Source organism: Acanthopagrus latus, chromosome 6 (assembly GCF_904848185.1).
Source record: "Acanthopagrus latus isolate v.2019 chromosome 6, fAcaLat1.1, whole genome shotgun sequence".
In the NCBI taxonomy this organism is placed as follows: domain Eukaryota; kingdom Metazoa; phylum Chordata; class Actinopteri; order Spariformes; family Sparidae; genus Acanthopagrus; species Acanthopagrus latus.
This window is the reverse complement of record NC_051044.1, coordinates 33,403,982-33,417,655: the sequence shown is the minus strand read 5'-3', so window position 1 is coordinate 33,417,655 and position 13,674 is coordinate 33,403,982. Positions and strand designations below refer to the sequence as shown.

The 13,674-nt window shown below is 42.4% G+C and overlaps 1 protein-coding gene across 6 annotated transcripts in view; it reads right to left on the bottom strand.

Annotated features, from left to right (window-relative positions):
- Window positions 1-13,674, bottom strand: part of cntn2 (contactin 2) — a 96,282-nt gene that overhangs the window by 46,459 nt on the left and 36,149 nt on the right. For all 6 annotated transcript variants that reach the window (XR_005075474.1, XM_037101069.1, XM_037101065.1 and 3 more), the window contains one exon: window positions 12,954-13,095. Coding sequence is in view for 5 of the 6 variants with exons in the window: in XM_037101069.1 (XP_036956964.1) it covers window positions 12,954-13,095 (142 nt within the window). In the remaining variant the exon portion in view is untranslated. The remainder of the gene's footprint in view (window positions 1-12,953; window positions 13,096-13,674) is intronic.

Here is a 13,674-nt window from a genome sequence, read left to right as displayed (position 1 = left end):
TTATATTAGGGAGGCTGAGTCCACATCCATTCTTCTCAAGAGTGAGTGTTTTAACTCTTGGTCTCTTATTTTGCCATATGAACCTAGATATAAGCTTGTCCAGCATATTGAAAAACAATGTCGGGATCCCGAGTGGGAGAGACTGAAACAAGAACAACAGTCTGGGAGGCAGATTCATTTTAACAGCCTCTACCCAAAAGAGATAATGATAGAACATCCCATCTCGCCAGCTCATCCCTAAATGCCTCAAATAATTTTTCATAATTTGCCGTATATAGCTATGTTACTTGGAGAGTCAGTGTGATCCCGAAATACCTGAAACCCTGTTTAGATCTGTGAAAGGATCATCAAGCTGGCTAGGCCATGCCCCAGACATCAACGTTGTCTCTGATTTACTCTGATTAACTTTATAGCCAGACACGAGACCATATTCATTAGGATTTTGTAGAAGAGCTGGGATTGAGTGGACGGGATTTTCAATAAATAATATGTTGTCAGTGTATAGAGCTATTTAATGTTGGTGTCCACCCTCTTCTCTTATCCCTTACATAAGAGGGTTACTTCTAATCAATTCCGGGGCTCAACGCTGAGCGCGAACAGGGCTGGTGAAAGTGTGGCCCCCTGCCTCGTACCCGTCCCACATCAAAGAAATCGTAGCATTGACCATTAACTCTGACTCTAGACCGCGGGTTCATATAAAACACTCCAATCCAACTCAAAAAAGTTTTGTTAAAGCCCATATAAGGCAGTGTTTGCTCCAAAACATAAGAGGCAATAGATTGTAGATTTAAGGCTCGGCTAATATTGTTAGTCTTCGAATATATTTCTGCATTCTATTAGCCAAAATAGAGGCCAAGATTTAACTAAAATGCCAATAACCTACTTGCTTCATTACCCATTTCATAATATTTCATTTTCACAAATCTGAGCATTCCTCTGCTTTATATGTGAGGGGGTCATTTGGGTCATCATACTGTAATATTTAGGGCCCGAGCAGGGAACCTGCGAGGACCCTATTGTTTTTGAAGCGATTCTTTATTCGGGCCCGAGCAGGGAACCTGCAAGGACCCTATTGTATTTGAAGCGATTCTTTATTAGGGCCCGAGCAGGGAACCTGCAAGGACCCTATTGTTTTTGAAGCGATTCTTTATTTATTAGGGCCCGAGCAGGGAACCCCTGCGAGGACCCTATTGGAACTGAAGGAGTTCTTTATTAGGGCCCGAGCAGGGAACCTGCGAGGACCCTATTGTATCTGAAGGAATTCTTTATTAGGGCCCGAGCAGGGAATCCCTGCGAGGACCCTATTGTATCTGAAGGAATTCTTTATTTTATTTTATTTTATTTTATTTTTTTTTCTTCGGACGAAATGATTGCATTTTTGACTGCCTGAACATACCCCAAAACTCACCAAACTTGGAATATAAGTCCCGCTGGGCGAAAAATTTTATAATCTATTGTCGTCGTGAATTCCCACCACTAGGTGGCGCTGTTATTATGCACAGCGCGTTTTGGCTCCCATATACTTTGTCGCACATTCAAAAACCTTATATCCACGCGTTCACTGAAGTGGGCTGAGTCTCGTGGTATAGGCCACGCCCATTTCCGCCTACCGTTTTTTTTCGCTACGTCGCAAAATGTCGAAAACCTACTTTTTCGAACTCGTCCCAGGCGATTTCAGTGATTTGCACGAAACTTGGCACACACCATCTGTGGACCCTTCTGACAAAAAGTTATTAAAAGAATTTTGAAAGGCCAAACAATACTCACGTTATTAAATCACAACTTCCTGCGGATTTCCTGCCAAACAGGAAGTGTTGGATATCTCCACAATGGTGTGTCCAAATGACATGAAACTTGAGATAGTACTTTGACACGAGTCCCTGAGGATGTGTCCAAAAGTTTAGGCGATGACCACAAGGTGGCGCTCTTTAAATTCTAATAGTTTATATCTCCACATCGGTTGGGCGGATTGACACCAAACCTGGTATAGTCATTCCCACTGCCCTCTTGAGTATATCTGAGAAAGGACTTATCAATCGGCCACTAGGTGGCGCTCTGGTGCCAGTTTAATTTTATTTTTGGCCTTGTGACCACACCATAACACTTATGGGAATGAAATTCATAGAGGTGGTATAGACTGGCCCCTGCAACTTACCCACCAAAAATGACCAGCAGGTGGCGCTATTTTCCACTTGAAGACTTTTTGGCCCATAACTCGCACATAATGTGTCACACATTGATAAACCTTATATCTCCATGTTCCCTGCATCCAGCTGAATTATTTGGTGTAGGCCACGCCCACTTTCGAGTGAACTTTCAGTTTGCAAAATTGCGACAAATGGAAAACCTACTTTTTCGAACTCGTCCGAGGCGATTTCACCGATTTGCACGAAACTTGGCACACAGCATCTGTGGACCCTCCTGACAAGTTATTAAAAGAATTTTTATAGGCCAAACAATACTCAAGTTATTAAATTACAACTTCCTGCAGATTTCCTGCCAAACAGGAAGTGTTGGATATCTCCACAACGGTGTGTCCAAATGACATGAAACTTAAGTTTATACTTGTACATGACTAAATGAGCATGTGTCCAAAAGTCTAGGTGATGACCACAAGGTGGCGCTCTTTAAATTCATATAGTTTATATCTCCACATCAGTTGGGCGGATTGACACCAATCTTGGTATACTTATTGCCACTGGCCTCTTGAGCATATCTCACAAAATGCTTATCAATCGGCCACTAGGTGGCGCTCTGGTGCCAGTTTAATTTTATATTTGGCCCTGTGCCCACACCATAACACTTGTGGAAATGAAATTCATAGGCTTGGTATAGACTGGCCCCTGCAACTTACACACCAAAAATGACCAGCAGGTGGCGCTTTTTTTTATGTGAAAGCGATTTTGGCCCATAACTCACACATAATGTGTCACACATTGTTAAACCTTATATCTACTTATTCCTTGCATTCAGCTGAATTATTTGGTGTAGGCCACGCCCACTTTCGAGCTAGGTTTCCATTCGCAAAATTGCGACAAATGCAAAACCTACTTTTTCGAACTCCTCCTAGGCAATTTGACCAATTTGCACTACATTTTGCGTGAGGCATCTATGGACCCTCCCGACAAAAAGTTATTAAAAGAATTTTGATAGTCCATAAAACGGCCGAAATTTAAAACAACAAATTCCTGCATATTGTGTTGAAAGCAGACAATCTTGCACATCTAAACAAAATACAGTCTGATTATCACGTAAATGTTCATAATTGTGTTACATGGACTGTCGAGGCTCTGTGTAAAATTTGGTGCAAATCGGCCAATAGATGGCGATCTGGTCGGAGTCTGATTAGTTTGAATGGAAAGTAAATGGGAAAATCTTAAAATCCTCTTCAAAACTCATCGACTTTCAACCTCTTCTTGTGCTTCATGCTTTGAGCTACAGATACCATTCCACGTTTTAAAGAGTCAGAAGACCTTGAACTGTTGGGCATGTATTCAGTTTTTAAATATCTCTTACGGTTTCCAAACCATCACAGTTTTAGTTTTACAGATTTTTAGGCCTTCTTCTGATTTTATAATGGGTGTCTATGGCGTGAGCTAGAGCGCGTAACATCATCGCCAGAGTATAGAGCAGCTGGAAGAACTGCAGAAAAAATTCTCTTCAGCTACTGGACGATGATACTTTCAGCTTCTTCCCGAAACTATGTCTTTGCATTATGCCTCGTGTGGACATTTTCGTCAGCCAACTCCAGAAGCGGACCATCAACTCAGTCTTTGTCTGGGGAATCGTGCAGCAGTACACGCACTATTTTTGACTTCAGCGTACATTACTTAATACCAGCGGGAGCAGGCCACCAAATTATACAGAAACACCTTCTTCAAGGCGTTGCGTGCGGAAGCCCTGACGGCAGCATTCACCGAGGTGTGTGGACCTACTTAAGATTCTACGCTCTTTAAATTCAAATAGTTTATATCTCCACATCGGTTGGGCGGATTGACACCAAACTTGGTATAGGCATTGCCACTGCGCTCTTGAGGATATGTGACAAAGGACTTATCAATTGGCCACTAGGTGGCGCCCTGATGCCAGTTTAAAATTATATTTGGCCCTGTGCCCAAACCATAACACTTATGGGAATGAAATTCATAGGGGTGGTATAGACTAGCCCCTGCAATTTATACACCAAAAATGACCAGCGGGTGGCGCTATTTTCTACTTGAAAGTGTTTTTGGCCCATAACTCACACATATTGTGTCACACTTTAGTAAACCTTACATCTACATCTAAATTCTCTTCAGCTACTGGACGATGATACTTTCAGCTTCTTCCCGAAACTATGTCTTTGCATTATGCCTCATTTGGAAATTTTCGTCAGCCAGCTCCAGAAGCGGACCATCAACTCAGTCTTTGTCTGGGGAATCATGCAGCAGTACACGCACTATTTTTGACTTCAGCGTACATTACTTCATACCAGCGGGAGCAGGCCACCAAATTATACAGAAACACCTTCTTCAAGGCATTGCGTGCGGAAGCCCTGACGGCAGAGCAGCTGGAAGAACTGGAGAAAAAATTCTCTTCAGCTACTGGACGATGATACTTTCAGCTTCTTCCCGAAACTATTTCATTGCATTATGCCTCATGTGGACATTTTCGTCAGCCAGCTCCAGAAGCGGACCATCAACTCAGTCTTTGTCTGGGGAATCGTGCAGCAGTACACGCTCTTTTTTCTGTCTTCCGCGTGCATTACTTAATGCCAGCGGGAGCAGGCCACCAAATTATAGAGAAACAGCTTCTTCGAGGCGTTGCGTGCAGAAGCCCTGACGGCAGCATGCCCCGAGGTGCGTGGACTGCGAGGGCCCGACCAACGCTGCTCGCAGCTTTAATTAGGGCCCGAGCAGGGAATCCCTGCGAGGACCCCATTGTATTTGAAGGAATTCTTTATTATTATTTTTTTTTTTCTTCGGACGAAATGATTGCATTTTTCACTGCCTGAACATACCCCAAAACTCACCAAACTTGGAATATAAGTCCCACCCGGCGAAAAATTTTATAATCTATTGTCGTCCTGAATTTCCACCACTAGGTGGCGCTGTTATTAAGCACAGCGCGTTTTGGCTAATAACGCCCATATACTTTGTCGCACATTCAAAAACCTTATATCCACGCGTGGTATAGGCCACTTCCGCCTACCGTTTTTTTTTGTTACGTCGCAAAATGTCGAAAACCTACTTTTTCGAACTTGTCCCAGGCGATTTCAGTGATTTGCACGAAACTTGGCACACAGCATCTGTGGACCCTTCTGACAAAAAGTTATTAAAAGAATTTTGCTAGGCCAAACAATACTCAAGTTATTAAATAACAACTTCCTGCGGATTTCCTGCCAAACAGGAAGTGTTGGATATCTCCACAATGGTGTGTCCAAATGACATGAGATTAGGGTTGTACCGATCCGATCACGTGACTCGGAAATCGGGGCCGATCATGCAACTGAAGACTCGATCGGGACTCGGACGTTACGACCCGATCAGAGATCGGTTTTATATATATTTATTTAGTCATTATTTGTATTAGATTGTTGATATATGGGCTATTGGTGATTCAAAAAAATAAAAAATAAAATGAGTATTTACTACCACCGTTTACGGCATGCGCATGTGCAGAAGACCAGCATGCTAGTTTGTTTTGAAGCGGAGTGGCGAGTTGTGGCGCACCATGTCTGCTGTGTGGAAGTATTTTAAAGTATGTGAGGAGAACGATGCAGTCGCAAACTGTCAAATTTGCAAAGTTGGAATATCGAGGGGTGGTAAGGACAAAGCGTCGTTTAATACCACAAACTTAATTCGGCACTTAAAAAACAAACACCCGGCCGAACATGTGGAGTTTATGCAAACAATCAAGCCGAAAACTAGCCACCAGCTCACAGTGGTAGAGGCTTTTAAGAGGAAGGAGAAACTGCCCCATGACAGCGAAAGGTCGAGAAAGTTAACCCAAAAAATTGCTGAAATGATAGCAATGAGTGACCAGCCACTCTCCCTGGTAGACGACCCGGGTTTTAGAATGCTTATGGAGTACATGGAGCCAAGGTACGAAATGCCGTCTCGACGCCACATGACGGAAAAGGCCCTACCAGCGCTCCAGAAAAAAATTATCGACAAGTTAATTGTCCTACTGAAAGATGTGCCTGACGTCGCATTCACCACAGATATCTGGAGCTCGTCTGTGTGCCCCATGTCCCTTCTAAGCCTCACTGCTCAATGGATAAACTCCAGCTTTGTGTTATGCCGTGCGACTTTGCACGCGCATGAATTTCGAGGCTCCCACACAGCTGAGCGCATCCAGCAGGAGATTGAGAAGATGCTGAACAACTGGGGAATAGAAAAAAAACGAGTTCATGTCATTTTGCGTGATAACGCCGCAAATATGAAGAGAGCCATGCTGGACATGGGAGTACAGAGTCTGGGCTGTGTGGCGCACACATTACAACTTGTCGTGCACGAGGGACTGCTATCCCAGCGCAGCGTCACAGACACACTGGCAAACGCAAGAAAGATAGTCGGCCATTTCAAGCACTCCCCTCTGGCCTACTCCCGTCTGGAAGATATCCAGGTGGACTTGAACATGTGTGTCAAGCGTCTGCAGCAAGATGTGCAGGTGAGATTCCTCTTTCCATTTGTATATTTATTTTTAATCCTCTATTATTTATTTCCATGCACTTTTAGTAATAAATAAATACCTCTGCACCTGTCTTGCCAACACTGTTTCTTTGTTATAGTCATGGTCAACTTTATTTATAAGGCACATTTAAAAACTACATCAGTTGACCAAAATGCTGAATACTAATAAATAATAACCCCATAGCCAAGCTAGAGTATATCCACTGCACAGCCATAATAGTTCTCTGCACAAAAATAAAGTGAATGAAAGCACATGATTAATGATATCTTATATTTATTATGTGCAGACAAGATGGAATAGCAGCCTCTACATGCTGCAGAGTCTGTTAGAACAAAAACGGGCTCTCAGTGTGTATGCTGCTGAACGCACTCTACCAGCGACACTGACTGCTCACCAGTGGGAGCTGATGGCGAAGACAGCAGAGGTGCTTGTTCCCTTTGAAGAGCTGACCAGGGATGTGAGCAGAGAGACTGCATCTGCAGCTGACGTGTTGCCTGCCATTACAGGTAATTTTTTATTTATCATTTTGAATTGTAACATTTTTGTTAGTTGAAACAAACCATCATCCCTTCATTCATTCATTCATTCATTCATTAGTCCTCAGACGTGTTCTCTCGAGAGAGGAAGAGCAAGACCAGGGAATCAGGACAATGAAGAGGGCTCTCCTTGAGGCAGTGGAGAAACGCTTTGCAAATGTGGAAACAGAGCCACTCTTCTACATGGCAACTCTACTCGACCCCAGATACAAAGATGGGCAAGTACAGTTAAATTAAAATGGACCTTTTGTGCAACATGTGATCACTATAAATTCATCACCACACACTAGAATTAAGCCAATACTTTATTTCCCTTTCAATGTAGAGTTTTACTGTTAGATTTTTACTTATATATTTGAGTCCATCTGTAATTTAATTGCCTATGCTGTGCTATGTGGTGTGTCTTTCTTAGGTTGTTTTGAATTGTGTGTAATTTATCTATTTATCTATTTTTAGTTTCTTCACCAAGTCAGCCCACCTGGCGCATGCCAAAGACCACCTCATCGAGGAGGTAGCAAAGAAGATGGAGGAGAGGAGGGCCACCACCAGCAAAGAGCCAGAGGCAGCAGAGCCAGTGAGCAAGTCCCCACGTCGTGAAGGAAGCAGCAGCCTGGCAAGCACCTTTGATGAGATTATACAAGAGAGGCAGTCACAGACCCGGTCAGTGAGCACCTCTTCAGCAGACATACAGGTACAGAACTATCTCTCCTCAGGGGAAGTGATCCACTGGAGTACTGGAAAGAAAATGCCACTCAGTTCCCCTCACTAGCCGCTGTTGCTACCAGGTATCTCTGTGCCCCTTGCAGCTCTGTGGACAGCGAAAGACTTTTTAGCGCTGTTGCAAATGTCCTTGATGAGAACAGGAACAGGCTCTCAGCTGACAGGGTTGAGATGCTAATTTTCATCAAGAAAAACATACATGTCTTGAAGGCAGAGGAGAAGAAATAGGAGTGTAGTTACAAAATGCACAACTATTGGCCTTACTTAAGTCACTTTTATTGATTCATTTGTTCATTTTATATATTTTAATTGCAATAAGTTCCAATGTTGCACTATGTTAATGTGAATACCTGTTCTGACTTGAGAATCTTCAAGCTATCTCATAAGTGCTCAGTTTACACACTGTACTGCTTGAATATTGGCTCATTTGTTTTATATTGTATTTATTTTTATTCTAGCACTTTAAGTTAAGATGCTGTTTGTTTTAATATGAGACTACTGAGTCTAAGTTGCACTATGTTCTAATGTGAAGAGTATTTTTTCTGTTTTGACCGGAGAATGTTCAAGTACTGCTTGCATGCAAAATTGTGTGTGATGTGTTGTGTATGTTACTTATTAAAATATAATAATAAATAAGGGACACCTTGGATAGTTTTCTTCGATCTTTTTCATTTTTTAAATGTATTATAAGAGTATCGGATCGGGACTCGGTATCGGCAGATACTCAAAAGTCAAAGGACTCGGACTCAGATCGGGGGCAAAAAACCCTGATCGGAGCATCCCTACATGAGATCGAAGATAATACTTTGACATGAGTTCCTAAGGATGTTTGCAAAAGTGTAGGCGATGACCACAAGGTGGCGCTCTTTAAAATCATATAGTTTATATCTCCACATTGCTTGGGCGTATTGACACCAAACTTGGTATAGTCATTGCCAATGCCCCCTTGAAAATATCTGACAAAGGACTTATCAATCGGCCACTAGGTGGCGCTCTGGTGCCAGTTTAATTTTAGATTTGGCCCTGTGACCACACCATAACACTTATGGGAATGAAATTCATAGAGGTGGTATAGACTGGCCCCTGCAAGTTACACACCAAAAATGACCAGCAGGTGGTGCTATTTTTCACTTGAAGAGTTTTTGGCCCATAACTCACACATAATGTGTCACACATTGATAAACCTTATATCTCCATGTTCGCTGCATCCAGCTGAATTATTTGGTGTAGGCCACGCCCACTTTCGCGCTAACTTTCAGTTCGCAAAATTGCGACAAATGCAAAATCTACTTTTTCGAACTCGTCCCAGGCAATTTAACCGATTTGCACGAAACTTGGCATAGAGCATCTGTGGACCCTCCTGACAAAAAGTTATTAAAAGAATTTTGATAGGCCAAACAATACTCAAGATATTAAATAACAACTTCCTGCAGATTTCCTCCCAAACAGGAAGTGTTAAATATCTCCACAATGGTGTGTCCAAATGACATGAGACCTAAGATAATACTTTGACATGAATTCCTGAGGATGTTTGCAAAAGTGTAGGCGATGACCACAAGGTGGCGCTCTTTAAATTCAAATAGTTTATATCTCCACATCGGTTTAACGGATTGACACCAAACTTGGTATACTTATTGCCACTGGCCTCTTGAGCATATCTCACAAAATGCTTATCAATCGGCCACTAGGTGGCGCTCTGGTGCCAGTTTAATTTTATATTTGGCCCTGTGCCCACACCATAACACTTGTGGAAATGAAATTCATAGGCTTGGTATAGACTAGCCCCTGCAACTTACACACCAAAAATGACCAGCAGGTGGCGCTATTTTTTATGTCAAAGCGTTTTTGGCCCATAACTCACACATAATGTGTCACACATTGTTAAACCTTATATCTACATGTTCCCTGCATTCAGCTGAATTATTTGGTGTAGGCCACGCTCACTTTTACATTAACGTTCCATTCGCAAAATTGCGACAAATGCAAAACCTACTTTTTCGAACTCCTCCTAGGCAATTTGACCAATTTGCATTAAATTTTGCGTGAAGCATCTGTGGACCTTCCCGACAAAAAGTTATCAGAAGAATTTTGATAGTCCATAAAACAGCCGAAATTTAAAACAACAAATTCCTGCATATTGTGTTGAACGCAGACAATTGTGTACATCTTAACAAAATACTGTCTGATTATCATGTAAATGTTGAAAATTGTGTGCCATGGAATGATGAGACTCTGTGTAAAATTTGGTGCAAATCGGCCAATAGATGGCGATCTGGTCGCAGTCTGATTAGTTTGAATGGAAAGTAAATGGGAAAATCTCAAAATCCTCTTCAAAACTCATTGACTTTCAACCTCTTCTTGTGCTTCATGCTTTGAGCTACAGATACCATTCCACTTTTAAAGAGTCAGAAGACCTTGAACTGTTGGGCATGTATTCAGTTTTTAAAAATCTCTTACGGTTTCCAAACCGTCACAGTTTTAGTTTTACGGATTTTTAGGCCTTCTTCTGATTTTATAATGGGTGTGTATTGCGTGAGCGAGAGGGCGTGACATCATCGCTGGTGTGTAGAGCAGCTGGAAGAACTGGAGAAAAAATTCTCTTCAGCTACTGGACGATGATACTTTTAGCTTCTTCCTTAAACTATTTCATTGCATTATGCCTCATGTGGACATTTTCATCAGTCAGCTCCAGAAGCGGACCATCAACTCAGTCTTTGTCTGGGGAATCATGCAGCAGTACACACACTGTTTTTTTAATTCAGCGTACATTACTTAATACCAGCGGGAGCAGGCCACCAAATTATTAAGAAACAGCTTCTTCAAGGCGTTGCATGCGGAAGCCCTGACGGCAGCATGCCCCGAGGGGCGTGGACTGCGAGGGTCCGTCCAACGCTGCTCGCAGCTTTAATTATACTTATGTCTGCTACTGTAAAGAAATACTAGGCTTATTTTTATTATTTGATTATAAAAAAAAAATAATGTACTGTGTCGGACACAGATCCGGATCGGGTCGGACGCCTGGAGAGGCGGGTCAGGTTTTTTTCGCTTATCATCAGTCATTATTAGCAACACAAATGATAAGCATTTATATTTCATATGAGCTCATTCATGCGTGCTTGCACCCTCCCAGAACTCCCATTGCCCACGCTGGCTTACTTTCATTTTAAAAAATTGCGTCTGTCCAATTTTCCTTCAGGCGTCGGTATGAATTTATAGCGGGTAGGCTCAGGTAAGGAATGTAATTTGTGCTGCTGTCAGAAAATGGGTCGGATGTGGTTTAAAGTATGGCGGGTGCGGGCGGGTGCAGGTTTGCAAAATAAGACCTATGCAGGACTCTGATCTAAGTGACCATTATAATCCTCTAGCTAATTATCAAGCTAAACATCCAACATGCTAGTTAACGTCAAGGACTGCTGTAGAAGATGACAGTAAAATATTTCCTTTCTCTAACACTGGATTTAATTATGGCAACGGTTTTACATGAAATCAGATTTTTTGTGAACAAACTAGATGTTTCTGATACTCTTTAACTCACCGTACAGTCAGTCATAGGCGACTTTTTTGTCATTTTGTAACTAATTCATGGCTGCTTCGGAGCGACACACAGACCCACCATCTGTCACCGTGTGTGTGTGTGTTAGTGTGTGTGTGCAAGAGTGGAGGAGCCTCCGAGCATGTGAAGTGCACTGCTCCAGGTCCGAAAACAGCTTTGTATTATTATTGTTTTCACTAATACAGCGCTGAATTAGCAGCACTGAAGTCATAAAAAGTAATGAAAACAAAAGAGACTGACTGAAACATCAGTATGCACTGGAAAGGCAGAAATATTAATCAATGTATGGGAAACACTGAATTTTTACGGTGTGGTGGCTTTTATTTTGCGGTGCGCCACAGTCAATTACATGTAGCAGAAACCCTGTGGGACCTATATGTGTAATCTCTGTCTCTGGGATGATAACGCCATACATCAATCAAACGCAATCCATCCATCATTCTCCGAACAGTAAGAATCCATACTCTGGTCCATACTCTGATTAAGTACCCAATTAAAGTCTCCCCCAACCACTATGATTCCCTCCCCTTCATCCGCCAATTTGGATGCTATTTTCTTAAAAAAATTTGGACAGTCCTCATTTGGTGCATTAGGTTCAAGAATGGAAACCTATTGTCCCCAATCATACCTATCACCATAATATATCTGCAATCCTTCCTCTTCCTTTTCGCTGTTAAAAAAAGACATTCCTTCCGAATAGAATAGCAACCCCTCGTTTTCTCTCTCCCTTATAAGATGCGTTGTATACTTGTTCCACCCAATCCCTCTTTAATTTAAGGTGTTCTGCCTCAGATGGGGGTGTCTCTTGTAACATTGCAATAGAGCAGTGTAGAGCTTTAAGTTGATCAGTTGTCAAGGAAGTAACACACAAAATAACAGAAACTATGTACAATTTCCAACAAAGAACATCAGAAAACACACACATCAACCTGGCTCCTGAAGCTAACGGCCAGACCGAACGCCTCAATCAACAACTGGAAACCAGCCTCCGATGTGTGGTGCACCAGAACCCCTCGACATAGAGCAAACACCTGGTCTGGGTTGAGTATGCTCACAATTCATTGCCCACCTCTGCTACTGGTCTATCTCCATTTCATTGTGCCCTAGGTTATCAACCCCCATTGTTTCCAGACAATGAAATGGAAGTGTCGGTTCCCTCAGCCTATACCATGGTTCAACGCTGCCGACACATCTGGGCCGCTGCTCGACAGGTGCTGATCCGGCAGGGAGATCGAGCAAAGAAGATGGCAGATCGAAAATGACGCCCTGCTCCTAATTACCAGCAAGGCCAGAGAGTATGGCTTTCAGCCAAAGACTTAGACCTCAAAGTCCCATCCAAGAAGTAAAATAAAACCTGACATTACTGCTGCTATTCTGCGTCTGAGTCCTCTCTCTTTTGTCGAGCCTGACACCCTAAAACTGATTCCATTCAGTGAGTGTGTGTTTGTGTGGGTGCATGTGTTACCCACCTGTAGGAAGCGGCTGGGCTGGCTCTGGCCTGACAGCTGAGGGTCACCTTGCCTTCCTTTAGGCCCTCTGGGTAAATTACACTGATGGGCTGTTCTTCAAACACTGGCCCACTGTCATGACCCGATACACACACGTCTCCACCTGGAATGAACAGTTATAACAACACACTTATCACACACCAAACCTTGTGCCAGAAACATTCCAGTGGTGAGGCATTTCTATTGTGTATGAACAGAATTTCCTATCAGCCACATCTTCCCTTGGTTCATGCAGTTACTCTGTTTATCTATCAAATATGGCTACTGCATATATAAAAAAGCACAGAATTGTGGAAAAATGTTAAATATTTCATTGTTTGATCTAAAGCTGCAAAGCAGAGGCTGAGACTTGGGCTGTCAAAAACAACTTGGTTGAACTTGATAAAGAAGCCCAGGGCTGCCCATGGTTTGGCCTGCAGGCCAAAGTTGGCCAACCATAATATTTGATTTGGTCCACTACATGTTTTGATGGAAAAAAAAAAGAAAAGAAAAGAATATTCTTGTATGAATAAATATTTATGGTGTTATATATTTGGTTCATAAAAAATGCTACAAATAAGTTGTAATCAGTAAATCTCTAATAAATTATTTTTAAAAATTGTGACCACAGCAGGCAGAGTAAAACAGGAAATCAGTCAATTCAGGGAACTTGGGATCTTTGTACTATGGAAACAAGCAGGCA